At 49.4% G+C, this 27,903-nt stretch overlaps 8 protein-coding genes across 8 annotated transcripts; 4 read left to right on the top strand and 4 right to left on the bottom strand.

Annotated features, from left to right (window-relative positions):
- Positions 1-225: 225 nt before the first annotated feature.
- N7487_001168 (uncharacterized protein) lies at positions 226-2,480 on the top strand (the record flags this gene model as incomplete). Its single annotated transcript, XM_056868916.1, has 5 exons — positions 226-443; positions 617-1,009; positions 1,063-1,476; positions 1,533-1,762; positions 1,822-2,480. The coding sequence occupies 5 exons, from the start codon at positions 226-228 to the stop codon at positions 2,478-2,480; spliced, it is 1,914 nt and encodes a 637-aa protein (XP_056733700.1).
- Positions 2,481-2,991: 511 nt separating this feature from the next.
- On the bottom strand, positions 2,992-5,021 carry N7487_001167 (alpha-amylase; the record flags this gene model as incomplete). The annotated part of the gene is made up of 9 exons (XM_056868915.1): positions 2,992-3,273; positions 3,354-3,594; positions 3,677-3,823; positions 3,890-4,052; positions 4,126-4,354; positions 4,418-4,526; positions 4,590-4,705; positions 4,757-4,795; positions 4,863-5,021. 9 exons carry the CDS (start codon positions 5,019-5,021, stop codon positions 2,992-2,994), a joined length of 1,485 nt encoding a protein of 494 aa, XP_056733699.1.
- Positions 5,022-6,212: 1,191 nt separating this feature from the next.
- Positions 6,213-9,376, bottom strand: N7487_001166 (glycoside hydrolase family 31 protein; the record flags this gene model as incomplete). The annotated part of the gene is made up of 4 exons (XM_056868914.1): positions 6,213-7,896; positions 7,947-8,117; positions 8,169-8,576; positions 8,649-9,376. The coding sequence occupies 4 exons, from the start codon at positions 9,374-9,376 to the stop codon at positions 6,213-6,215; spliced, it is 2,991 nt and encodes a 996-aa protein (XP_056733698.1).
- Positions 9,377-12,771: 3,395 nt separating this feature from the next.
- On the top strand, positions 12,772-14,713 carry N7487_001165 (putative C6 transcription factor (AmyR); the record flags this gene model as incomplete). The annotated part of the gene is made up of 3 exons (XM_056868913.1): positions 12,772-13,739; positions 13,800-14,250; positions 14,303-14,713. The coding sequence occupies 3 exons, from the start codon at positions 12,772-12,774 to the stop codon at positions 14,711-14,713; spliced, it is 1,830 nt and encodes a 609-aa protein (XP_056733697.1).
- A 260-nt stretch (positions 14,714-14,973) lies between these two features.
- N7487_001164 (3-demethylubiquinone-9 3-methyltransferase) lies at positions 14,974-16,271 on the top strand (the record flags this gene model as incomplete). Its single annotated transcript, XM_056868912.1, has 2 exons — positions 14,974-15,023; positions 15,266-16,271. The coding sequence occupies 2 exons, from the start codon at positions 14,974-14,976 to the stop codon at positions 16,269-16,271; spliced, it is 1,056 nt and encodes a 351-aa protein (XP_056733696.1).
- Positions 16,272-16,502: 231 nt separating this feature from the next.
- N7487_001163 (putative RING and UBP finger domain protein) lies at positions 16,503-18,692 on the bottom strand (the record flags this gene model as incomplete). Its single annotated transcript, XM_056868911.1, has 1 exon — positions 16,503-18,692. One exon carries the CDS (start codon positions 18,690-18,692, stop codon positions 16,503-16,505), a length of 2,190 nt encoding a protein of 729 aa, XP_056733695.1.
- Positions 18,693-21,496: 2,804 nt separating this feature from the next.
- Positions 21,497-24,112, bottom strand: N7487_001162 (Zn(II)2Cys6 transcription factor domain-containing protein; the record flags this gene model as incomplete). The annotated part of the gene is made up of 2 exons (XM_056868910.1): positions 21,497-21,776; positions 21,841-24,112. 2 exons carry the CDS (start codon positions 24,110-24,112, stop codon positions 21,676-21,678), a joined length of 2,373 nt encoding a protein of 790 aa, XP_056733694.1. The 3' UTR covers positions 21,497-21,675.
- Positions 24,113-25,749: 1,637 nt separating this feature from the next.
- On the top strand, positions 25,750-27,699 carry N7487_001161 (CAAX farnesyltransferase subunit beta RAM1; the record flags this gene model as incomplete). The annotated part of the gene is made up of 7 exons (XM_056868909.1): positions 25,750-26,102; positions 26,357-26,512; positions 26,591-26,665; positions 26,741-26,868; positions 26,931-27,048; positions 27,115-27,384; positions 27,441-27,699. 7 exons carry the CDS (start codon positions 25,750-25,752, stop codon positions 27,697-27,699), a joined length of 1,359 nt encoding a protein of 452 aa, XP_056733693.1.
- Positions 27,700-27,903: the final 204 nt, after the last annotated feature.

The raw sequence follows: 27,903 nt of genomic DNA, 5'->3' as shown, positions 1-27,903 counted from the left end.
CTACTTGACCCGCTATTATAAGGCTTGGATCTCCCTGATAAACACCAAATGATCTTCAGGATTTTGATTTTGGCCTTCTGTTAAGGGTCCAATTGATCATTAAGCCTTTTTTTCTTTTTTTCTTTTCTTTTCTCTTTTTACTCTTCAACTTCTCCCCTTTCGATCATAGATCTAAAACAGTACACATTTACCTACAATACTCACAGTAACCATTCAACATCCAATATGACGAGAACCGGTCCTCCAAATAATCATATCTCATGGGAATCCAAGAGGATTATTCCAGAGGATGGCAGCCGAATCGACTCGGTCGCGTGCCAAGATGCCAGACCTAAGGGGCGCATTCGACGATCAATGACCGCTTGTAATACTTGTCGCAAGCTCAAGACTCGCTGTGATGTCGACCCACGTGGCCATGCTTGTCGCCGCTGTTTGTCACTTAGGTTGGTCCCTTTTTTATTCTGTTTTTTGCATATACTCGATTTTTGGTTGTATTTTGACTGTTTTTGACTGTTTTTGACTGTCTTGGCTGTCTTGGGCGGGGGTTTTTTTTTTTCTTTTGACTGTTTTTGGAACCGCCCGTTTCTCTAAATACTAACTATGTGTCATAAAAAAGGCTTGAATGCGAGCTCCCCGAGACAACTGAACGCTTCCAGGACAATGCATCCACCTGGTCCGACGCCACCGCTATACCATCGATCGAGGAAAGGCTTGTCTCTCTCGAAAGGGGTATGGGGGAGATGATAAATCTGATGCGGCAGATGGTGAACCGCTCCCCCAGCATGCCCTGCAGCCCAACCTTACAAACCAGAAACAACAGCCTAGATGGAGCATCTTCCAGTGATAGCATGTCCTCATCTTTTTATCCGCTCAAACCAGCGCAAATAATTCGAGATTTGCAAGCCGAATGTTTCGGCGAGAGAGATCATTTCTCCGATGCTGACATCCTCGGTGACATCGTCACCCAGGGCATCGTAGATTCCAAGCTTTCGGTGAAATTGATTGAACTGTGTGTTTGATTGTGTGTTTGTCACTAGACCTTCCTGCTAATGATCTCGCCAGTTTCGTTGAATATTTTGGCCATTGGGTTTCAATAAATCATTCATCTTGCATTCAACGGTCAAATACACTCCTTTTCAACACTGCATGTCTCTTGGCTTCGCGATATCTTCCTGGACTATCCCAACATACCGTCCGTGATATATCACTTTGTGTACAACATGCCGTGGCAAAGGTGTTGTGGAAGCCCCCGCCTATGACAAGCGATATGCTCCAGGCCTTGACATTGCTTTGTCTATACTCAACTTCCGTTCACAAAGAAGGACTTATGGATGACTGGTTGCTGAGCGGGATCTCAATCAACCATGCTCTCATCTCATTTAACTTCCTCAATACCCTGCCAGGAGACAATTTAAACCCAGACGAAGTACTTGCTCAGTTGCGTCTGTGGAATACGCTCTGCTCAACCCAGCTACAGTATGTTCTGTTTAAAGAAACCGTCAGATATACACGATCTAACACCAACCCAATAGCTCTGCTCTCGCAAATGGCCGCACGGTCAACATCCAACAACAATACATCGACCAATGCCCCCGCATCCTAGAACACGCAGCTGCCACACCCGAAGACGGAAGAATCGTCGCGGAAATTCAACTATATCGCATCGCTCTCCGACTTCAACACAGCCAGCCCCGCCTCCAGTTCGCAGAAACTGAATACGAAGAACTGGAGCGGTGGAAAATGGAATGGTCACATCTCTTAAGTACATCAGCCCTCCTACTCTATCCCCAAATCCCAATCTAACAACCATACCACCAACAGCCACCAGCGAAGACTCAACTCTCAACCTGAATCTCTGGTTCTGTCAACTCCTCCTCTACCGAACAGCCGCCCGCCTCCAACCAGACAACGAGCGCCTCATCCCAGAAATATGCGGCACCGCCCGCCTAATAATAACCCAATTCCTCCAAATACGCTTCACCACCGCGCCCGCTCTAATCGACCACGTCTACTTCATCGTCGGCTACGCCGCGCTCACTCTATGCGATTACACGCTCTCCGATCCACTAATCAGCCAAGTCCGTGGCTTCCTACTGCATCTCGCACCCGGCGGTGACAACCTCTCATATCGGATCGCGTGTATTGTGGGCGAAGTGCAGCGGCGGTATTCGGAGACAACTACTGTTGTGACTGCGGGATCGCATTCATCGTCGTCGCCGGTCGCCGACGTCAAGGGTGTGCAGATGTTCAGCCCGTCGCACCATCATCGTTCCGGTATGGATATCTCGCAGCTTATGTCTAGCGCGGAGGGGTTGGATTCCCTTGTTGAGGGGTATAATTGTCTTGAGCAGATGATGCCTGGGTATACGGCTTCGCAGCCTGCGTTTGAGACGCCGGATTTGTTCCAATCTCCTACGACTGGTACTACTGGTGGAGCTATGCCTATTGGTCTAGTCCCGAGGGCTTTGCATGATTGGTGATGAGATGATGCGGTTGGAATTATGATGTTAAGTTTTCTTTTTCTTTTTCTTCTTTTGTTTATAGATTATTGGGGTTGGTGTATGTTGAGTTGATAATGAGGTTGGATCTGTTGGGTCTCGGGTGTTATGTTTATATTCAATGTTCTTTTCTGGCGGAGGATTGTAATAGCAAAAGCTCGAATGGAAATAGTCATGACTTATTGGGTTCTCTATTCATCAAAGTAGTCAATCTTTACATTGTACCTATAGTTGGATTCAAAATACATAGTTATTTAGCTGTATACATCTTCCATTCAATATTCAGCATAAACTCTCATCTCCACAGTCTAAGCACCAATCCATTAATAGATGATATAAATCATTCGAAAGGAAGTATACAAACACCAATCAATTCATATGTACACTTTCCCCTACTGTCAAAGCATAGGGAAGAAAGATCGATCTATCAAGCCCTCGGAGGAGGAAAGGGGGCAATCGTGCCTCGGCCCGACCACCAATTCGCCGCCGAAGTCTACGAGCACAGAGTCGAGCCATCAAGCAACGAGGTGGGGAGCAAAATCCTCGGCGCTCCACCCGACATGGGAACAGACACCTCCCCACTCTCGCCGGCGGTAATACTAGTGCAGGACACAACCTCGGTCAAATTCGCACCCGACGCGAATCCGGTGTCGGGAATTGAAACCGAGTACTCGGTACCACCTGCACCGAGATTAGATAGGACAGTAATTGTCTGCCCACCGTCATAGCCCTTCCGCATGGCGATGGTGCTGTCGTCTTTGTAGATAGGGTAGTTCTGTGAAGACCGAGTTAGTTTTTTTGTCCATTATCATTACTATTATTGTTTCTCAGACAGAGATACAGATAAGCACATACCTGATAAATAGTATAATTGGTACCCTTGGCAATGGCCTGATTTCTGGCACCATTGGCCGTCGCAATAAGCTTGTACAGCTCGCTGTCTGTATCATATCCGGACAACCACAGAGCCTCGCGGTTAGCTGGGTCCGCGCCACCACTATAGTGCTGCTCCTGTCCTGCGTAGACAATAGGAATGCCATCTGCCATGATGGTGAATGTGGCTGCATTCTTGGCGAGGGCAATGTCATCGGTGACGCTGGGTTCCCGAAGGGAGGAGATTAGCTTCTATACATACAGAATGGAATCTGATCCGTTGCTTTGATGTAATTTCCACTTACGAGGCAAAACGAGGATTATCGTGGTTCTCCACGAAGTTTCCGAGAAGGGTTGAGTCCTTGCACGTCGACTTCACCGTGTTGATCATGTTGTATAGGTCGGTCATGCTTCCTGAGGTAGATTGGAAGGCGCTGAGGAGAGGATAGTAACTATTTCCATGAATTAGACTTTGTTCTCCGTGTGTATCCAATAAACTTCACGGGGAAGGATCTCACATTGGGTAGTTGAGCACCCCGTCCATTACCTCCTGGTATGGACAGGTATAATCAGCATCGCCATCAAGGACTTCGCCTACGCAGTAGACGCCCGCGGCTTCATTGTAGCCGGGCCAGAAATCTTTCTGGACGTGTTTGACTGTGTCAACGCGGAGACCATCGACTATATATTGGTTAGTTTCTGGACATGACGATATATATTTTGCTGAAGCAAAAGAGTTTGGGATAAAACTTACTTGAGTAGTTGGAGACCAAAGATCCAACCCAATCATACCACATATCTTGCACTTCCGTGCTCTCTGTATCCAGATCCGGCAGGGAAACCTCGTTATCGCCAAGCCAGCAGTTTTGCGCCATAGTGTCGTTGCTGTAATCGGTGATTGGGCAGTACGAGTGGAAATACTTCGCATCGTTGAAGGGGTTGAATTTGGTATAATCTACGTCAGTACCTGCGCCATCATAACCCTTTTTATCCAATACATGTCAGTCTCAGGCCGGATGATTGGAGATGTCGATGATTTCACTCACCATGTGGTTTGCTACTACATCGACCATGAGATACATGTCGCGTTCATGCAAAGCTGCAGCGAGGGCCTTGAGATCGTCTGCAGTTCCGTAGTTCGAGTTGAGAGCATAACTTAGATTGGGTCAGTAGAGACACAGGGGTCAAGTGCGCTCTTTTCTGCTTTGTGATACTCACGCGTCCTGCTGCCAGTATCCGTGATAAGCCTCTCCGTACGGGGTGTCCTCGGTTAATTGACCGGTCACAGGAGTAATCCAAATGGCTGTAAAGCCCATTCCTTGGATGTAATCCAGCTAAGAGATTGGTTAGTTGGAAGATATAGGAAGGATTTGAGCGTTACTGACCTTATCTATGATTCCTTGCCAAGTTCCGCCGCAGTATTGCTATCCAGTGAGTATACAGTCAGCTCCGTCGCTATGTCACAGAGTCGATACATAGATGAAAGCTTACTCTATCAGCGGTATCACAAGCAGCAGTAGTCGAGCCATCCGTTCGGGCAAAGCGATCAGTGAGCATGAAGTAGATCGACTGTGAGCGCCATTCAGCTGGAGTGGCAGCAATGGCAGTGCTAACAAAGCCAGCAAGCCAAGCAAATCGTGCGAGAACCATCTTGTAGATATTTCAGCACCGATAACTCAGGGGCAAGAGAAAGGGAAGTCGTTCGCGCAACGGAATATTCCAATTAAAGGCGCTGCAAGGGGGCTTGATATAAATACTCCAGAAAAAAGCCATGCATACAGCGGCAGATAGACAGAAAAACTAGAGACCAATAGCCGTTGAAATCAGACCCCAGGAGAGAATATGGCTTAAGCCAATAAACGCCAAAAGCCTAGACGAAGATCTTCACAGATGCATTTGCTTAAATGAAAAACAACCCCGTCTAAATGCCCGTCCGACAGAACCAGGAAACAGAGAGGGGGGTCTGTATGGTCGAGAGCTCCATAATTAATTGACAGATAATCTCCCTAAACGAGAATTCCACTCTCATCCTTCACATCTAACTCGTCAGATCCCGATTCCCCCCTCCAGCCCTGCCGGAAAAAGCAAAGTTGCAATATTATAGATGCATGCCTAACCTTGAAATGATTAGCCTGGATCACAAGGCTAGCGTACTGCACGTGCGAAATTAAAATAATACCCTTCGAATCCCCTGACACGAGATTTGATCGAATCAACGCGCACGGGGGCTCGTACCCCAAATTTGCAGGGACGCGGGAGTGGAGAGGGGGCGGCAATGGGTTACTGGCTCGTTTGAGATGATGTCGATCTTTTGCACAGACTTTCGGATTTTAGTCGGGGACGAGTAGATACTAATGGTCATGGTGGATGCTGCTAGGATGATTTAGGGCATGTACTCCGTTGTATGATGAGAAACCCGAGGCCTAGTAGAGATATGATGACGTGTATGTGTATGGAAAAGACAATGTATATTTGGGCTTCATAATTCGGGCCGACATAGGAGATTGCAATCTGTGGATCTTCAAACAGGCCATTTATGAACGCGACCGGGGGTAGGGGGGTTCGTGCAGTTTCTTCTCTACTGAACTGAGGTGAGGTTATACAGAATCACCGGTACTTTGACAATGGGTGCTCGATCTTTTGATAGTAAGTAGGACGAAAACAAGACAACTAGGAGATACTAGGAAGAGCGAAATTATACAACAAAAGTCCATTATTGCTGTGAATGAATAGAGGTGAATCTGACTGCCACTGTAATAAATTATAGAGAAGACAGCAGCTTTGCACGTGAAAAAACCGAAATCCCAATTCTCTCCTAAAAGGAATACCACAGTCTACTACTCACCATTTCAAAGTCCAGTTCTCATTGAAAGCACCCTCTTCAGTCAACTTCTGCAACCCACCAACCGACAACACATGCGATGTAGCGTTATACTGCACCCCAGAAGCCGGCACAGGTCTACCATTAAACTTGACAGTGCCAGGCTTCTTAGAAACACCGAGAACAGTAACAGTAGCGAGAGGATTTGATTCCTCCCAGCCACCCTTTGCCCTGGCACTCAAGCTAGACCCCTTGACCCCGAAAGTAACATCAAGCGTCGCATCGGGAGTATTGCTCTCTCCATCATCAAGATACAACTGCCCAGAGGCAGCACCACTGCCACCAAGTGCCACAAGCAAAGACCAGGGCGTGCCACGTGCCTCCTTCGTAGTCAAAGCCGGCTCCTGCATCGGCAAGACGCTGCCTCCACGCACGAAAACGGGGATATGGCCCAGCGGAGCAGGGATAGTGGTGTTGACACCGGGTTTTGCGTCCACAGCTGTCTGAGTGTACCAGTCGTACCAGACCTCGCCTTGCTTGAGGCCAGGGAAGACGCCCTTGACGGAGGTGGCTTGCGGGGCGAGCACGGGGACAACCATTATCGAGGGACCGAGGAGGAACTGGGTATCGACTGCGGCGAGGGACGGGTCTGTGGGGAATTCCCAGGCTAGGGCGCGCATGACGGTGGAGCCGGTTGTGTGGGCTTCGTGGAAGAGGGTGTAGAAGTATGGGAGGATTGCGTAGCGGATCTTCATGGCAGATTTGGCGGCGGCCGTGACGGATTCCCAGACGTAGGGCTCTTGCGAGTTTGCGGAGAGGGTATTGTGGTTGCGGTAGAACGGGAAGAAGGCCGATAGTTGCATCCAGCGGTTGCAGAGTTCTTCGTCGGTGTTACCATTAAAGCCGCAGGTATCGACACCGAACATGGGGATTCCGAAGAGGGAGAATGAAAGAGCTTGGGGGATGGAGAAAAACATAAATGCCCACCTAGAGGCATTGTCACCACCCCAGTGACCAGCCCATTTACCAGAGCCTGCGAATGTCGAGCGGCCGATGATGAAGGGACGTTTCTTTTCGTCGACCTTCAGCAGGCCATGGTAGGTGGCGTTAAGGATTTGGTGGCCGAAGAGGTTGTGCACATCGTATTCTTGGACGCCATCGGAGTGAGTTGCGTTCGGGGAGACGGCGTGCGAGCTCAGGTCGTGACCATCCTGGTCATGATTGATCACATATGGCGGGTAGTTGACGTTGCGTACTCCGGCAGTGGGTGTAGTCCGTAGATAAGAGGTAGACGAAGAGACAGAGCCGCCAGTTGCAGCGGCAGCAGCCTGGCTTGATGACGCTGCAGATGCAGATACAGCTTCAGTCTTGTTGCTGACCTCAAATCCTTCCGGGTAGTCATAAATAACGTTGCCAGGCTCTCCAGGCAAGGCAAACGGAGGGTGGGACGGGTTCATGCTAAGGTTTCCAGATCCGCAACTGCCAACGCAGAAGGAAGAAACCTCGTTCATGTCAATCCAGATGCCATCAATGGCTATTTTCTTGTGCCAGGTAACAATTTCGTTTGCCCAGAAATCGCCTGTCTTAGGATTGTGCCAGTCAGGGAAGACAGTGTAGCCGGGCCAGACAGCGCCAATGTACTCGCTTCCATCGGGATTCTTCAGGAAGACGTCATCCTTGTGTCCGCGAGTGTAGGTATCATAGCTGAGGATAAATCAGCATTGTTTCTGTTAGGCAGGTTTGGGGGAACTTACGCATCCGAGGCGTTCTCAGGGTTTGGAATGTAGATAGCCGAATCTATAATGGGAACATAATGACGGCCACTGCTGTGCAGTTTGTCTATGAACTTCTCGCCCTCAGTGTATGGATAACGATGTTGATCATTGTCGAAGTCACGGTATCCATGCATATAATCAATGTCATTCCTAGTCCATGTTAGAACCTGCTTAAACCATAGAAAGGGTGAATCAATTTACCAGATAGTCTCGAGCGGGATTTCAAACTTGTCAAAGTTAGAGACAACCTCTTCAAGCTCAGTCCAGTTATTGTATCCCCAGCGGCACTGGTGGAAGCCAAAAGTAAAGTACTGCTGCAAGGCTGGCAAGCCGATGGTGCTCAACTGGTAGTTCTTGGTCACATCCGCTTGGCTAGGACCTGAGTAGAAAGTGAGATCAATGCTACCTCCCAGGGTTCGCCATTTCAAGCCCTCAGGATTCATGATGATTTCCTGGCCATGGGCATTTCTAGAGAAGACACCGTGCGAGAAGGAAACATAGTCCTTAGACTGATCGGCTTTGTCACTTGCAACGAGGATGTGATGACCAAGGTGGTTAACCTCATAGTAGCGGGTGTCCAAATAGAAAGGCTGGGAGCCATAAACATTGCTGGTAAAAGTAGTCAGTATCAGAATAGCAGCAAAAACGAGGAGAAAAAGATGTATAGGAAATGAAACTCACTCATCAATAGGGTCACCAATATCCGACGCATATAAAGTCAAAGTGAGATTGTTCAAGAGGCGCAGCTGCTGGATGTGCTCTCCAATACCATACAAGTTATAATCTTTTGGCAAGGAGGTAACAAACTCAACAAACTGGTTCTCGAACACCAAAACCGAACCGGTGGTATCGAAGATAGCATCACGGGTAGCCTTGCGGGTCACTTTGAAATGGAAAGAGGGTTCATTTGACCAGGTGATCTCAAGATCACTTTGCTTCTTTGATGCATGATTATCGGAAGCCGGTCGGGGAACGACATGCTCATCTAGCACAAACCAAGAGTAGTTCGAAGAATCAAGATAAGTCGGAACGATTTGAACATTGAGTCGGTCATTAGCAAGGTACTCGATGGAAAAGTCCAACGAGTCTACATCAGTACCATAGACATTGCATGGCTTTCCAGCTAGCGTCAGAGTAGCGGTCAAACCGCGAGCAGACTCCTTAATGTTTGATGCCTTGTACCCGGGACAAACCGACTGCGCGTTAACGGCTTCAGGGTCATCAATATTGGCGATCAGTTGTGCGCCAGTATCGGCGTCAGCCGGAATGGTAAACTGGGTGTATTTTCCTGAAGAGGTCGAGGAAGCGGCAGAGTGGGAGCCCGAGGACGTAGGGCCGAATGTTGAGAAAGCACCATAGGCTACTGGCAAGAGCCAAGCACCGCTAAGAAGGTTCTTCGCACCAACCATAATGACCACTTCCCTATTTCGGTTGTAGATCGGGAGGGAAATTTTCGTCTCAGATAATCATGTCCCAGCTCGTTTTTATAGGTCGAGCGTAACCAGTTCGTCCTAGCACTGCGCGTGTACAGGAACTTGCAGGAACCCAACGATATACCAAACCCAAAAGAATTTCCGTTGATTCTCCGATGCAGTCACATAATTTGCCCAGGGGCTGAATGGTTTTGCAGGGCTGGTCAAGCTTCAAGCTAAGGAAAGCTGGGGAGGCTGGGTGAAATGCGGAGAGGAGGCCCCTTACGTCGACTCGACATAGCGTCCACTAATAGGGCTGTATAACCCAACGATGTACACAAAAGAGGGGTAGGAGTGTAAAAAAAGACATTTATCAAAGGTTATACGTAGAAAAGCCTCTTGTACCAAGTATGCGAGTTTTACAGCCTTCGTATACACCTAAAAAGATATTTGAAAAGACATGTCAAAAGAACTTCAAAAAGAGATCGCAAGGCCGCATAAGCGGCCGATTATTTGTGTTCTTTAATATCAAAAACATTACATAAATATGTCCATCTAGAGTGAGTAGTAAATATTTCTCTTGGCTTTCATACTAAAGACTAGCATGTGGTAACATTGGAAATACACCGTTTCATACTGTGTATGCGAACACTAATAAGTAGTCCACAGGTGTACAACTATAGTACAGTGGCGTTGCATGAGTATTTGCACCCCAGTACCTCGGAAGGCTTAGGCCCCACTTATTTTCTGCCGTTTAAAACTTCTCATTTAGAAACACCTAACTAACTAGCTAGTAACTAGTATGCCAACCTTCGTATTTAATAACCTCTTCCACCCGGTGCGGCATAGTCTCTGCTAAATTTACAAAGTGGTGCACTGTCAGATTCTCCCATGCATACTGCGCTGCATCTACTAGCTCGGCCCAGGTCTCCTGATTATTAGGCATCTCTCGTAACCAAGGCCTTAGCCTTAAGATATCTGCCTTTAATAACGCCCAGAGGTTCTCAATCGGGTTTAAATCAGGTGAATAAGGAGGCCAATCCATAACATTTACACCTATCTCGCGTAGTAGTTCTTGAACTATATACGCAGTGTGTGTAGGTGCGTTATCATGTTGGAAGATAGCATCTTCATTTGCAAGTAAGGTAGGAAGGATACCACGGTAGAGACTATAAATAACCTCTTTTGTAATACCCTTCCGCTCTGCATTTGGATCTCCGTATAGAGGAATAAGGCCAGTTTTCCGTGGAGCACCTGAGAAACAGGCCCAAAACATCTGTTTTGACTGCTTCCCTTTCGAGAGTGTCATTTGAATACCGGAATTCCGATTTTGAAGCTGATCTTTAGGAGGAATAAAAGTCCACTCCTTCCGAGCACCTTGTCCACGTTCAACTGTAGTCTCATCCGACCAAAAGACCCTTTTCCAGTCCTCAGGTGTAAAGTGGCGATAGGTAAGGGCCCAATTAAGACGTTGTGCAGCGTGAATAGGCGTAAGATAGGGTCGATTCATCTTCCGCCATTTTCGAAGGCCCATTTCGTGGGTTAAACGCCAGATTGAGTGCGCTTTAACCTTATAATCGACCTCAGCAAGTAGATCCTCACGCGTAATATCAGGACGGGACTGAATAGCATCATACACACGATCTCGGTCCTCTTCAGTAAGCTTCCTTGGACCACCAAGGCGAGGCATTGAGATACCATGGGAGCGCTTTGTTTCCTGGCGTAAGGTGTAATGAATAGTTGAAAGAGGGATATGAGGGTACGCGTGCTTTTGAATACGTTTAGCACCCCATTTTGCTGAGCGTTTTAGCTCACATATACGCTCGCGAACGTGCGGTGGAAGCTCTGGGCCACGGGCCATAGTAGTAGAGTATAGAGAAAGAGTTAGAAAGGTAAAAAAATAGGAAGAAGAGGGGGTAATAGCCTGTATAATACTAGTATACTGCGCGCTGCGCGTAGTCGCGTAGTATACTAGTAGGAATAGGTAGGCGGTATAGAATAGCGGTGAAGTGACGGAAGTACTGGGGTGCAAATACTCATGCAACATGACTGTATTAACCTAACCCTGCCCGGATGGAAGATAATTACTCCGGATCATCCTACAATTCATATCAAGACTGACGATCATAATAGATCATGCCATTCTAGACTGGTGATTGGTCAATTGTCCGACAAATGCCCGTCTACAACAGTACACTAGCGCAGGGCTACAGAGTCCAAGACCCCGGAATTAATATACAGAGACCCGCTTCTACATTATAATTTCATCATTATAATCTTACAATCCTCTATGTGGCAAGCCGCGGTGAGTCTTTTCTCTCTAGTGGAGAATCTTATAACTACGGAATCGCCCGGACGTCCAAATAATTTTGGACCAATTCTAGGACTCTTGCAGGAACATTATTGAATTGGTCAAAGCATTCTGAAAGTAATTTTAGGCCTCTCGCAGGAAAATTGTTCAACTTGTTAATAGTCTCATCTCTAATAGAGTACAAACTAGACCGGAAATATGCGCGTCAATGCCCCGCATGATATACATAGAAGACAGTGCCCCTTTTTTCACACTTTCGGGAAGCCGAGGAGGATACGAGATGGAGCCATTTCGGCAATGGTAGAAAGGGTTTAGGTCCCCAAGCTATGCCTAAACCAACGAAGCCGAGAAAGATTGAATCGGATATCGACTTGTGAATCGGAGATGAATACTCAGCGTAGCTTAGTGGCGTCCACTCTGTGCTAAACCAGTCAAAGGAAGCGAGAAAATCCCGCATCGTTGGCCTTAGTGCACCTGTCAATCGCCATAAATATGTTAGGCATCAGAGCCGAATTGGCCCCGTATTGACCCCGTAGGTACGTACTTCGGAGTACTCCGTACTCCGTACCTGGCCAAAAAGGTACTTCGCATACGGGCCGAGATTTTAGGATCTATATTAATTATATTGTAGTGTCTGCACAAGACCAGAAGGATATATGGAACGGAGTAGTCACTCAATGAGTCAACTTTCATGGTGATCTTCATGGTCTTATGCCTTGCATTCCTTATAGTTCAGAGGCTGAGGGGTATCCATGGATGTACGTAGACGTTGAGACAAGTCGGGCCGAGAGAAAACGCCCCCTAATCCAGAAGAAAAGCTCGGAGGTAAGAATAGCAGTATCCATAAGGATACCAATGAAAATAAAATCAAAATATGAAGCACAATTCTAACGCAGGGGCCTTTGCGGGGCTTTTCCCTTTCCCTTGACCCCCGCTTCCCCAGGTTTCTATTGTTTCTTTTTTATTATAATGCGCCTTGCCAAACTCTCCGGATGAAACCATCACATTTCTCTTTTTTTATATTCGACCCTAACATGAACTTCAACTCTATTGAGTCTAGTAAAGACTTAGCAGTTCAACAATGTCCACCAAGCAATCCAAGCCAAAACAAGCATGTGACAACTGTCGCCGTCGCAAAATAAAATGTTCCCGTGAACTACCATGCGATAAATGCCAACGGCTACTTCTCTCCTGCTCCTATAGCGATGTCCTCCGTCGCAAGGGTCCCAAATTCCGCACCCTGTACCCCCTGGCCCCGATTCACCCTCTCTCATCCCGGCAAGACCCTCCCGAGCAAATGTATCCGGAGGACGCCGGTACCGGCGAGATCCCGGACTACCAATTCAATTCGCCCATCTCGCCAGGATTTGTAATCGCAGACTCGCAGTTCGCAAGCCAGGACTTCTCGGATACTTTTTCCCATCTGCCGCCTCCGGAACTCGTCTCGTCCCCAGGCTCAACGGACTCAACCGTCGAATCCGCCAACGGTTATGGCTATGGATATGCGAGACCGGCCGCCCGCCGTCTCTCTCCGCAAATTTTGCTCGTTCATGTCAATATATACCTCAAATACTTGTTCCCCATTATGCCGGTGGTCAGGGCGGACCAGCTCCGGCTGGATTGCCATCGGCCCGGGCAACTGTCTACGCAGCGGTATGCGTTCTTAGCGTCCCTGTGTGCGGCTACACATATCCAGTTGAAGCTGGATGGGCCCACGCCTGTGCCGGACCCTGCGCGTTTACAGAGTATGAGTATTGGGGATGGACACTCGTTGATGTCCGGGGAAGAGCTTCTTTCGGAGGCTGTGCGGGCACGGCTGGATTGTGATATTTTGGAAGAACTTAGCACGGAGTCACTTTTGACTTCGTTCTTTTTGTTCGCCTCGTATGGGAATCTTGATCGCCAGGACCAGGCTTGGTTCTTTTTGTGCCAGGCTACCTCGTTTGCATTTACACTTGGGTTGCATCGCGAGTCGACATATGCAGAGTATGAGGTTGAAGAAGCGGAGGAAAGACGACGTGTATTCTGGCTTTTGTTTATCACAGAGAGGTGAGTGGCCCGACTATGAGGGAACAGCGATTTTTGGGACTGGGGCTGATTTGTAAATAGAGGTTATGCTCTCCAGCAAGCGAAGCCGGTTATGCTGCGCAGCTCTATTCACAAGCCTCAGGTCCTTGGCTCGGAAGATCCTATCCTGGCTTATGGATTCATCAACCTGATCAACATCTTTGAGAATCTCACCCCGAATCTTTATGATTGGATCTCCGCCGGTGGCGGAGATGGCATCTTGGAGAGGCCGCCAACCTCTGCCATCCAATCCAGCTTGTGCAAGGCTATTTCCCTAGAGGGAGTCCTTGAGATCCAGCAGGTTGATATCTTGATCACGCAACAGTGGTTGCAGGCGATGATGTGGAAACTGTCCATGAGCCATGCCACGCAGGCTGGTTCGCGCGATGACGCAGTTTTGCCATTTCACCTACCAGTGGTGGTGGGTAAATCGGTGATGAGCGTGATTGGTGCTGCATCGCAAGGGGCTGTTGATGCGCATGGAATCGGAATGGTAAGTCAATCCAAAATGAAGTTGTTGGTTCGTGTACTTATGGATGTTATAGGAGCAAAAGCTTTTTGATCTGGGATCCTCTGTCGCCGATGTGACGAGATCCCTTGGACCAAAAGCCGTCCATAGACTGGCTGAATCGACTATTGATCCAAACGAGTTGCTGTGGGGTATACTTCACACGCTTTCTCAGATTCGTGGCTCGCCCTCGTACCTCTTCCCTACATTTCTGGATCGTTGCAGGACTGTTCTTGGACTCGACTGCAATATCACCACGGGGAATTTCCTTCCTATACTCGGTGCTGCTGTGCCGGATCAGTTGGCTTCATGGTCTGGCCAACATGTCTGGGATTACGCAGCCAGTGCCGAGGATATTGAGATCCATGATGTTGATGGCCAAGCAGAGACTGTTACTCATCCGCATGTGCCACGGGAACTGGGCTTCGAAGATTGTCTCTTGAGGTGATGGGCATGTTTGCCGATGATTGAATGTGTGATTCGGATTGTTTGTTTTGTGATACCAAGTGGAGTTTTTATAGATGTGGCTTATGATACCGCGGCACAACCGAATTATAGAACACGACCAATACCTTAATACATCAAATCCATGACCATTGTAGTCGATGTACATCGTAGTTGAGAAGGAGGCTCATACTCGTGCACAACAGTCAAAATGTCTTGGCATGTTTGTCTCGGCATCGAATCTCCAATTTGGTGATCGGCTTCATGCGACTTTCCAAGGTTCTCTTCTCAATTGCTCAGGGTATTCTTCGCTGGTATGCTCTCTACTGCTTCCAATGATTCTTGAAACTCCCCAGTTAACACTTTCTTACAGATAATCCTCGGGTCTCCGCATCAACCAAAGCTCACCAGAGCGCCAAAACGCCGGAGCTAATTCTCCATTGAACCTCAAATCTCGAACCTAACGAACACCATTACCTCCACAATGGCCTCCCTCCGACCCCGTACCCTCCCTCTCTCCGTCCGAGCCCTCCGCTCAACCCCCCCGCTCACCAAGGCCTTCACCAAACTACCTCTTCTCCGCACCCGCATCCACCCCATCAACCCAAACACACCCAACTCGCGCGCACTCAACATCCTCCGTCTCCGCCGATGAACTCTCCCACTTCTCCGGCCTCGCCAGCTCCTGGTGGGACCCAATGGGCCCCTCCCGAATCCTGCACCTAATGAACCCCCTCCGCCACGAATTCATCGCCTCCTGCCTAGCAGAAGGAACCCCATCACCCGACCCAACCTCCGCCGCAACCCTAAACTACCTCGACGTAGGCTGCGGTGGCGGTATCTTCGCCGAATCCCTCGCACGCACAATCCCCTCCGACCCAACCAGCCCAGCGCCGACCCCAACCCGTGCCGCTTCAATGACCGCAATCGACCCTTCAACAGACCTAATCCGAATGGCGCGCGAGCACGCGCGCATGGATCCAACCGTCGACACGCACCTGCGCACTGGTCGTTTCAAGTATCTTAACACGACACTGGAAGATGTACTTGCCGGCAACGCTGGCGCTCCGACTCCCGCCTCAACCCCAACGAATTCCAGCTCTACCTCAACTCAACCCACTCCCCCGCAATACGACGTTGTAACTCTCTTCGAAGTCCTCGAACACATCGACCCGAAAACCTCTACGCCGTTAAGCTTCCTGACGAACTGTTTGCGGGCACTCAAGCCCGGCGGTTGGCTGGTTGGATCTACTATTTCGCGGACGCTGCCGTCGTTCATCCTGAACCAGGTTATTGCCGAAGCGCCGTGGCCGATTGGTGTTGTGCCGCGCGGGACGCATGAGTGGAGTAAGTTTGTTAACCCGGATGAGGTTAAGGGGTGGTTGCAGGAGGGTTTGATGAGGGCTGCTGATACGGGTGTTACAAGGGGTGGAGGTGCGATTGCGGAGGGGATGAGGTGGAAGTGTGTGGGTGCTATCTATATTCCTGGAATTGGGTGGAAGATGGTGCCTGGGAGTGAAGATTGGGGGAATTATTTCTGGGCTGTTAGGAAGGAGCTCTAGGTGATTTTGGGGGAGGGGTGTGTATTTATACTTGCATTGTTTTGAGCTATTTGTATATTATTTGACTATTGTATTCTTTGCATATCAATATTTCGTAACTTCATATTCATCGCTTCGTTTCTAGTGTACTCAGACACTCGCTAAATGTACATAACCACTCAACTACCCTTTTATGGACACAGTAAAAGAATACAACTCCCAATGCCGAGCAAAAGTAATCAAAAGCTTCAACTACTTCTTTCCCTTCCCCTTCCTCTTCTTCTTCGAAGCAGCCGGAGGGTCAGGCACAGAAACAGTCCCCTGCTCAACCTCCTCGCCCTGGCCCTGCAACCTCTGCGTGCCACTGATAAAGAACGTCAAATCGCGATTCTGCTCCGCGAGATCCGCATTCGCAGCCTTAAGCCCATCAACCTCTTTAGCAAGATTCTCCAACCTTAACAACATATTCCGATTCATAGCCTTCTCCTCCTGAAATCCCTTCTCAAACGACCGCGCCAGGGCCTCGAATTTCTCTGCCTTTTTCTCTGCGCGGGCACGATCATGTTCAAGCGACGGTAGTGTCTCAATTGTCACGGCATCATACTTAGCCTGTAATTCTTCGAGACACGATGAGGCATTAGAAGCATTGACTTCCGCCACGGCGGCAGCGGCACTAGCCTGCGAAGCTTTATCCACCGCGCGCTCGACGACTTCTTCGAAGTATGCGCGCTGGCTTTCAAGCTGGCTAGTAAGGAGATGTGTGTATTCGATACTCATGTTTTCTAGTTTCTCGCGGGGGACGGCGTCGCCCCAATCTGGTGGGTCGAGGGCGCTGTGATCTGCTGCGGGAAGCTCGAGGAGCTTGCCGTCTGTTTTGTTTTGGATGATGCGGTGGACGTAGGCGTCGCCTACGTAGTCCCATACGCGCTGAGAGGTAAGGTCCATGGAGAAAGCGTGCGCTGTTTCTTTCCAGTGCGCAAAGGCGTGAGCGTTGTCATATCGCCCACAACCGATCGTACCGCAGATTAGACAGGCCCAAAGGTTCTCTTCTGAGTGACAGATACTGCATTCTTGGGGTTCTTCATCCGGTTTCAGGGCTGCGTTGCTTTTGCGGTAGTCGTCTTGTGTGTATCGGCACACAGGGCAACCACTGCCTTTCCATTTTTGGAGGCAAGTGCAGTGGAAGACATGTTGGCAGTTTATTGTTAGAAGCCCTGTGGTTTCGTCCATTCGCTCTAGGCAGACGGGACAGGTTGGTAGTTCGATTAATGCAGGAGTAGGTGGTGCGAGAGGTTTGCCGGTAAGAGTTGCTTGTCCGGTAGAGGATACCGGGGGTCGAGAAGGGGTCGAGAGGTTAGAGGAGAGGGCGCCATGCTCAGCAGCTGGTGTTCCGGAATCCACGACTTCGATTTCGACCGTCTTCACAAAAACCACATGACAGGTCTCGGGCTCGACGCTATTAAACACATGCCCATTCCATTCTTTCTGCCATTCTCTCGCCTTCCGTCCACTCCGGAACTTCATCAAAACCATGTATCGATTGGCACGGGCAGTCCTAATCATCCTGAAATGACTAACATCATCCATCGTCTTCTGCCCCATAAACCCCAAGAAGTCCGGCGGCGACAGATAAGATGGCACAGCGAGGATACATAATGTCGTACAATCCTCATCAGGACTCTGCGCAGAGGTAGAACTCGTCTCAGGGAAAGGATATTCTGCGAGACCCGCCTGTCCAGTTTGTTTAGTACCCGCCACACCGGCCAGACTCTGCCTCAACGTAGCCTGCTGCTCGCTAGGTTGGCGAGCTGCAGCTGAGGAACCCTTCAGGTAGGCGGGGTATTCGTCATCGTTTCCGAGGTAAGGCGTCTCCTGTAAGTCGCGGTAGAGGTGTACAATTCCCCAGACACTGTCGGAAAGCTCGTAATCGAGTGGGATATATCGGCCTTTTGTGCGGAGGCCGCCTAGAATGTCGGTGCCGATGCCTGCGGCGACAAGGTTCTCTGGTTCTGTGGAGGGTACGGAGCCGCGCTTCGAGGTGCCTTTGGGCGGGTGTTTTGGGGTAACCATGTCAATGCACTCGATGGAGACGGTGCCAAATCGCTTGTCGTATTCGAGTGGGGTGGAGCTGGTTGAGGAGCTAGTGGAGGATGTGTTGGAGTCGTATGGATTGGTTCGGGGTGGGGTAGGTGTACCGTGAGTGGAGAGGGTAGAGATGAACTTCTGGCGATGCGCCAAAGTCTGTTCTTGGTTTGGTGGAGTTTGATTGTTTCCTGCGGGTGATAGGCAGTTGGAGGTTGAAGACCGGCTCCGTTGTTGGAATGGTTGGAGAGCTTCCCATGCGGATTGTAGCGCGAGAGAGGAGGATCCCTGCGAGTTGGACGCGTCGGATAAGCTGTGGGAGAGGAGTTGCAAGCTAAGGTGATAGAAGTAAGCGGGCATCCCGGAAAATAGCTCGCATCCTTTGGAGCTTGCGACTTTTGGTTGGAACTGTCAAAAGAGGAAGTCGGGTTATCACGATAAGGATGTATGATTACTTAATATTTGATTGTCGCCCGCCTTACGCCACAAGTGGCTCCTGGCACACGAGTGGCAAAGAGGCAAAGAAGGATTGAGATTCTGAGGCACATTCTGGCTGGGAAGGTATGGTGGCGGGAATTGGTGTGGTTGAACAGAATTATCTAGATGACACACTTACATATGGGGCTTGCAGATGGGTGTGATGCTGGTGGGGTAAGCTTAGAGGCATGCCTGCGTTGATAACAATGACATACTATGTCAACTTCCATAAATTAAGTAAGTACTACACACCTACAATATTACAACGAAAAAGCATGCTAGGTCAAGAATAGCAAATATTGCTAGTGTGAATTGCAGAGAGAACTATCTATCACATATCGACAATGATAATGTGGGTAAAGTAAAAGAGCGCAGCCGTCCTCAGGAAACACATCGCAAGAAAAGAAGCCTCAGCCTCGAAAAACCGACCAAACGCCATGCAGGTCATGTAGGACCTATCGAAGTTGAGAAAAAAAAATCGTAAATCAATCAATCACTGGCCGCCACGCAGACGCAACACCAGGTGGAGAGTGGACTCCTTCTGGATGTTATAATCCGAAAGAGTACGTCCGTCCTCCAGCTGCTTACCGGCGAAGATAAGACGCTGCTGGTCAGGAGGAATACCCTCCTTGTCCTGAATCTTGCTCTTGACGTTGTCAATGGTGTCTGAGCTCTCAACCTCGAGCGTGATAGTCTTGCCAGTGAGTGTCTTCACGAAAATTTGCATACCACCACGGAGGCGAAGTACGAGGTGGAGAGTGGACTCCTTCTGGATATTGTAATCAGAGAGGGTGCGGCCATCCTCAAGCTGCTTTCCGGCGAAGATGAGACGTTGCTGGTCGGGAGGAATGCCCTCCTTATCTTGAATCTTGGACTTCACATTATCGATAGTGTCGGATGACTCGACTTCAAGTGTAATAGTCTTGCCAGTGAGTGTCTTCACGAAAATTTGCATACCACCACGGAGGCGAAGCACGAGGTGGAGAGTGGACTCCTTCTGGATATTGTAATCAGAGAGGGTGCGGCCATCCTCAAGCTGCTTTCCGGCGAAGATGAGACGCTGCTGGTCGGGAGGAATGCCCTCCTTGTCCTGGATCTTCGACTTAACGTTGTCGATAGTATCGCTGGACTCGACCTCAAGGGTGATGGTCTTTCCGGTCAGGGTCTTGACGACTGTGGCAAATGTTAGTCGAGATAAGAGGGCAAGGGCGCGAAAGAAGAAGAAAACACGTACAAATTTGCATGCCACCACGGAGGCGAAGCACGAGGTGGAGAGTGGACTCCTTCTGGATATTGTAATCAGAGAGGGTGCGGCCATCCTCAAGCTGCTTTCCGGCGAAGATGAGACGCTGCTGGTCGGGAGGAATGCCCTCCTTGTCCTGGATCTTCGACTTAACGTTGTCGATGGTATCGCTGGACTCGACCTCAAGGGTGATGGTCTTGCCAGTGACTAGAGACAAATAAATGTTAGCAAGGATGTCCATAGGCTGTCATCTCTAGAGGGGCCAGATAAGGGTGATAACGTACGAGTCTTGACAAAGATCTGCATGATGAGCTCTGGTATTTGATGATTTAAAGGGAAGGGTGCTCAAGTGTGAAGTGGAGAATGAAAGAAGAGAGAAGGCAGAAGAGGGGAAACGGCGTCCTTATGTAGGAAACCTTGGAAGGATGAGGGGGCGAGGTGTCTTAGTCAGGTGCCCGTGACGCCGTGAAAGTGCCAGAAGATGCCGGATGAGTCAAACGGGTGCCTGAGAACAGCCCATCACTTCATTTGACGCCACCTAGAAAACTCCGAAACTTGTATTTCATTGGATATGACCTCCAGGGCTACAAATAGACTATTATTTGCCTCAACAGATTCTATAATCTGTGTTTTAGGTCCTACATGCTTATCTGTTCTCTCGTATATATCCCTCAAGTCCCCTTTGTTATCCCCAAGTGATGACGTTGACGTGCTTATCGCCAAAAGAGGGGGTGGAACCTTTAAATGGAGACGCTAGTGATCAGGAAGTACAGGGTACGGGGCTGTACGCGGCAACTGCTGCGGTCTCCCGGGTACCCAGTACCCGCTTTTAAACTTAGTATCACCGGATTCGGCTTCACCGGTCTTTGCCGTCTTTTTATAGTTCAAATAGTCAACAATGAGAAGAATGAGGATAAGAATAACAGAATAAGAATAAAATAAGAATTCAAAGTTATAGAGTTAAAAACTAACGGGATATAGAGCGTAAAGCCCATGTATAAACAGAACGCTCTCGCAAATATCCCTTCCGACGCCGTTTGTCCCCAAACCACCACAAAGAATGTAACAGTTTGGGGATAAGACAGCCTGCACACCCTTACCCAGGGGCCTGTTTTTAACTTGAATTGTTGGCCCGTTCCGTGGCGGGTGCCAGATGCCACAAAAATGAAAACAAAACAATAGAAACACCTTCGGCCGTACACAGTCATGACATTCGTGATCCTCGTTCATCGCTGGAGACAAAGCTATGCGAAGAAAGGTACACAACAAAAACAACAGCAAAAAAAGACCAATGATCAAGGAAAAAATGAAAAGGTAAATATGACAAAAGACAAGAACTTTAAAAAAAAGCCACACTGCTCATGAAAAGATAGATCAAAAGAAAGTCGGTTCGCTCGGAACAACAATACAAAAAGGGGCAGAACCTCGCTGGGAGGGGGGGCCCGTCGGATTCTTCGTTAAAGAGCGGAAATGGATGCGCTCGCACATCGTCACGACAATGGTTCGCATATTCTCAGTGGTAACATTTGGCATTCAAAACGAAATCGCGGGACTGTACTCGCTGGAAAAGATGGTCGTGGGAAATATCATCATCATAATGCGTTTGCGCATCGGGGTCGTTGTCTAGTTGGCGCGAATGACCAGTCGCGACACAAACTTATTTGAAAGGCAGTCGAAGTCACCACGGTTGAATTTCGTACCGGTACGGCTGCGGAGGTAGGTTTCTGCAGGAGGGGATTAGTTTTGGAGATCAAAGTGAAAGAAGGTTGGGAAGATGTTGTCTCTTACCATGTTGCTCGACATGTTGGCGGACTTCAGTCATGGTGTTGCAAACATCCGGGTTGGAGTACAACAGTTGGTGGTGCTTTTGTGAGTCCCACTCGGTGAACGGAGGCAGCTTCTGTGAGATGGCCTGGAACAATCCGACGATGACACCCACCGGGGTAGTTTCCATATCGGTGCAGAACTTCTCAACAGCAGCCGCATCTGGTGTCCGGTAGTGGCTGTCGAACTGCATCTCCTCCCACACGGCCAGCAGAATGGAGGCCAGGATGAAAATTGTCGGCCAGTTCTTCAGTTTGTCGCCACTGTACACACTTGAGTAAAGTGCTGACAGCTCCTCCAACACATCTTTCTGCAGCTCACGCCACATGCTGGCCATGGCACACTTAATCTGGAAGTTAATCATGACGGGGGCCATGGTCTTGCCGGAGAACTTGGAGCCCTGGTGTTCGATCTTGCCGAGGAAGCCTTCCTCCTCGCCAATGCCTTCGACCATGGTGACATGCATGGTGAGGTTGTAAGCAACCACCAGCTTGAGTGCCTTCCGGATAACGGGCAGCTTAGTGCGGAAGTAGAAGCGGAAGGCGGTCTTCAGCATTTGCGTCAAGAAAGGAGTGCCCTCGAAGTAATCGTCGACGAACTTCTCAAAGGTGCCATTGCCGTCGATGTGGCGGTCAAGGTAATCGGATAGCATCGCGTGCGAGATGCCCTCCATACCAGCGGAGAGTTTGGCAGTCTCGACATCGTATTGTGTTGGCTCACGCTGCATGGACTCCATCCAGTCAACGGTGAAGCACTGCTCGTCCCGGACATAGACCTCACGGGCGTTAATGGGCAGGATCTGTCCGTAACCGTGAGTGATGAACAGAGTGCGTTCCTGATCTGAGAATCCGGTAATGTTGCCGACTGAGAAGCCCATGGTGATGTGGCGCTCGTAATCCGCCTTCCAGTCCTTCATGAAGTACCCAATATCCTTGATATCAATGCGAGTACAGGGCACCTGCCACAACCGTGCGTGCGACGGTTGGCATCCTGCACAAGGCTCGCCCTTGTCACATGTCTTCTTGAGGAACTTGCAGCGCAGACAGGCGCGCAGCTTCCGGATCTCGCTGGCCTGTTTGCGCTGGTCGGGCTTGAGGGGGCCCTTTCTCTTGCCAACACGCTTCTCGGTCTCGGGCTTGCCGGTCTGGGATTGCTTGCGAACCTTGGTCTCGGCGGTCTTGGCGGCAATGGGGCTCTTGCGGGACGGTTTCCGGCTCGGTGGTGAGGCAGACGCTTGAGAGGACCCGGCGGATCGAGCAGGGGATGTTGACTTCTTGATCGGAACGGGGATCGGCCGCACCATTCCGACAGGGCTGACTGCAGAAGGCGAGCGAGAACCTGGCGAAGACTGGTCACGAAGGACAATTGCGCTGCTTGTCGGGGAGGTACCGTGCATTCCAATGGAGCTGCTGTGACTATAGCTATGGCTGTGGTTGTGGCTGTGAGTATGGCTATGGCTATGACTATGACCGTGGCCATGGTGACTATAGCAGGGCAAATCCATATTATTCTCGGAACCGGGCGAACCGATCGGATTCGTGATATCGACGAAGCTGCCGTATGATGTGGAATATGAAGACTCTGAAAGACTCCGGTCGTGCAGTGTCTGGGTGGGGTTGACGAAAACACCTTGTTCGGGATACCCAAAATCGAGAGAGCGGCGGTGGTCGATAGTGCTCCAACCGTTGTCGCTGCTAGACAGGGACCGGACCTCCAAATAAGTATCTGTGGGCGAGCTGCTTTCAAGAACGGGGTGCGGGGCATATGAAACATCCGGAAGTCCGTTGGGGAACGCCATCAGATCCGCTTGTAAGTCGTGATACGGGAATGGTACCATGTCGACTGGGGCTGACATGGGCAGATAAGGACCATCGAGCAAGCCGGCGGTCATCTGGCCTTGGCCAGACATGAGATCGACGGGCGAAGACTGCATGGGCATGCCATAACTGGTGGTAAACTGGGGCGCTGACGAGGGGTCTTCGGAGGAGTATGAGAGGTGGTGGTGATGAGGGGTGTGTAGTGGTTGAAAGTGCCAATCGACCATGAGATTTGGATCCTGGGTCACCGACTGTTCCATAGGGTGACCGCCAGTTTGCAACGGGGAGAGACCATGGGCCTCTTCTGACCGTGGGGGCGCCTGATCACCCGGCATAGGCCATGATTGATGCTGAAGATAGCCTCTGGAGTCGTAATCGACGCCAATCAGGCCATCACTGGATATATCGACATTGGACATGACTTTTTTGGAGTCAAAACGATCACGGGAAAGTGAAAGAGAAGGGGAAGAAAAGGACCAGCCTGGATGAGAGGACCTTCTTCAGAAGGGTGACACAACCATGAAGAAGAGGGAAAGTGAGGCGGTGGGGGGGACAAAGCAGCGGTGAGCGAAGAAATGCGCTAGGGGACTTGATTGTGGAGAGTGGAGAAGGCTGGCTGACGGCGTGGAAGGTTGATTCCAGTATTGAGCGATGAATTAATGCCACGGAGATTTAGTTTGCAGTAGTGTGGAAAGGAACTAAGAAAGGAAGATAAAGTACGGGAGAGTACGGAGGATCCATGGATATGGTTGTATATGAGGTTGTATATACTCCTGTCGGCCATTTGTCCGAGTCTGATCTCATGATCTTCCCAGGTTCCCTATTTATTGAATTCTTTCCTAAATGGGAAAAGGTTGCCTTGTTTTTCCTTTTTTTCCCTCTTTTCTTCCTATTTCATATTTTGATTTCATCCTATTTTATACTATTTCAGATTTATATTCCATATCTCTATTTCATATATATAATTTGTATTTTTCTACTCCTAGGTTCTGACTGAGATGCTTATGACTATTAACAAATCATCGGACCGTGAGACCGAACCCGGAAGATCAGTGGAGAGAGAAAAAAAATGAGAAAAACCCAAGTTGGGGCAGTGCGTACTGCGTGGCAATATGAATTGGCGAGATCTGACAGTCGGATTGTGTTAGACCAAAATTAGTAGTCCTTCCTAATCAGATCCAATCAGCTCCCTGTATGCTCACCATCATGCCCGTGATTCGTATCTCACGGTTCCCTGAATGCACCATACCTCAATGGTATTTAGTGGGCCAGTTCCGGATGCTGACCATGCACTAGGGAGTTCCCATAGGGAAATAGGAAAAAAAAAAAGGAAAATTAAACCCATAAAAATGGTAAAAGGCTACTAGGGTAGATGGCACGGACTATGTGGGCATCTTGTTGAGGTGCCAAGTTCAACATCGTGAACCCTGGCAAAACAAGAAATTGGACAGGTCGAATTTTCTTTTTTCTTTAATTCTTTTGCACGGATACCTGGGGGTTAAAAAGCATACCTGGGCACATGCAGCAAGGGTGTCATGTAAGCCAATATATGGAGTACTTGCTCATTGCATGGCGTCAGATTCATCACATAGAGATATATGTGGATATATATTGGCGTCTGTGTCATGCAGGAGTTATTCAAGAGCACGGAGTACGGAGCAATAGTAATATATGCATCTCCGGCCCACGAGAAACTAACTGAATCAGGATAGTGAGTTAATTCGAGGGAAGTATGGAGGACAATTAGTCAAGCAGTGAGACTCTGAGTACTCCTGTTGTGACCATGTCAAAAGATAGGAATACCGGGTAGAGATCAAGTGGGGAACAAAGAATAATTCTAGACTCTCTTCTTTTTTATATTCACATTCACATTTACAGAACAATAGTAAGAAAAAAAAAGGTTGACATTTCTTTGAACTTCAAATCTACAAAATACCTCCAAATCCCATTGATGCCGCTCGTCGGGAAACCTCGAAAAGTTCGATTTCCGAACGCACAAAAACCCAAGAACCGCCCAACCGCAACATTAACTTCAACCAGGACAACTAGGACAACCATGACTACTATGAATACATCTGACTCCAACCAACCGCGCCCGGGGATCCCGGCCTTGTTCACGCAGCCGCCGCCCATCCGCGACCCGCTCATCACCGAGACAGTCGATCTGCAGAACGCGACGCTGGAAAAGTGCCTACCATTCCTGAAAGGAATCCATAGCGCCCAGAAGGATTTCAATGACCATGGCGTTCCCGCCCTACAGCGTGATCTCCACGCCGGCTTCCTCTATGATGCCCTCGAGGATTATCCCGAGGGGTTCGTCGCCATGGACGCCAGCCGCCCGTGGATTGTGTACTGGGCGTTGGCGGGACTTGCCATGCTGGGAGAAGAGACGGCTCGATTTCGTGAACGGTGTGTGCATGCTTTTTACATCCTTGCTTTCTTATTTTTATTTTTATTTTGTATATTTCCTTGTATTTTGTATAATTTTTTTTTACTTTCCCTTTTCCCCGCCTCGTTCTTTCCCCCCAATTTGCTTTTTCCTATCTGTCATATATCCACAGAATGGAGAGCCTCTGGAGATATACCCTGATTGGAAAAGATCATCTGATCTGTACAACGTGAAACATGAAAGAGCCATTCTAAACTTTTCCTCTTTATTTTAGGGTGATCACTACGCTTCGGCCGATGCAGAACCCCACAGGTGGCTTTGGCGGCGGCCATGGCCAGACATCCCACCTGGCGGGAAGTTATGCAGCCGTGCTGTCGCTGGCTATGGTTGGGGGCGAGGAAGCCTTTGGATTGGTGGATCGACACGCGATGTGAGTTGTCACCGGCAGCGTTCTGCATGTGCGTCTTGTGTAATCCTGTGCGTCTGACCCAGTTTCTGGATTTCCCAGGTGGCAATGGATTGGCCGATTGAAGCAGCCAGATGGAGGATTCTGTGTTTGTGAGGGCGGGGAGGAAGATGTGCGGTAAGTGAAACTTCCTGGGAGCAGGTGGTCCCGTCGCCGTTCCCCAATGCAAGATCTGACATGTCATTAATGCAGTGGCGCATACTGCGCTATGACTCTGATCTCGCTACTCGACCTGCCGTTGACGCTTGCGCCGGGGTCTCAAGCGCGGGAGGCGGGATTGGAAAGCCTTACGAGTGGTCTTCCTGAATATCTCTCACGATGTATGAGTTACTGGTGGTTTGGTTCACAGCAAGGCTTGAGATATGCTGACCCTCACCCTTAGGCCAAACGTTTGAAGGTGGGATTTCTGGCAGCCCTGGGTCGGAGGCCCATGGGGCATACGCCTTTTGCGCTCTGGCATGTCTCTCTATCTTGGGACCCCCCGAGGAGATCTTCAACAGGTACGAGACTACCGTAGCCCGGAATGCTCTGTCTAATTCTTTTTGTATGCTAATGGTTTCTGGCAGACACATGGACGTTCCCATGTTAGTGTCATGGTTATCCGCACGCCAGTCCGCCCCGGAAGGTGGTCTATCTGGACGAACAAATAAGCTAGTGGATGGATGCTACAGCCATTGGGTTGGTGGATGTTGGCCATTACTTGAATCTTCTCTGGAGGGAAAGCCGGATAACACCCAGCCACCGGTGAACAGCCTTTTCAGCCGCGAAGGTTTAACCCGATACATCCTTGCATGTTGTCAAGGGAATGATGGTGGTCTTCGTGACAAACCGGGCAAGTAAGTTCACCTCTATCTGAGCCAGTTTATTTCACATGTGGCTGACCAAGACCAAGACATGTCGACTCATACCACACCTGCTACGTTATGGCGGGATTAAGCGCGACTCAAAATCATCACTACCGGACCGACTCGAGTATTGCGAGTAACAACTTTACATCCTCATTCTCCTGGAAGTCTTCACCCAACCGTGATCCGGGCAATGTGTTTTCACGAGGTGATCGGCTAGAGCCAATGCACCCTTTGTATGTGATCCCGCACAAAGCCGCGGAGCAAATGCGGCTCTGGTCCGAGGCCCAGCCCCTCACTATCTAACTGGAACGGGCGTGAGCCGACGCCATATCAAAAAGAAGACATGGGACAAAGCGCCACCACGGATGAGGTTTCCTTCGAAAATTCTCTCGAGATTACTGTAGATTGAAGCAGGGTGTCATTGGTAACCAGGGACTCCGAGCGAGTGCATTATGCATGATTAGTCTTGGATGCTTGAGACTGCAAGCCCCGCGGTCATAGCAGCGG

Source organism: Penicillium crustosum (assembly GCF_028827405.1).
Source record: "Penicillium crustosum strain IBT 35664 chromosome Unknown utg000001l_segment0_segment0, whole genome shotgun sequence".
Classification (NCBI taxonomy): Eukaryota; Fungi; Ascomycota; class Eurotiomycetes; order Eurotiales; family Aspergillaceae; genus Penicillium; species Penicillium crustosum.
Note: the sequence above shows the minus strand (reverse complement) of the source record. Positions and strands in the feature narration are given on the sequence as shown.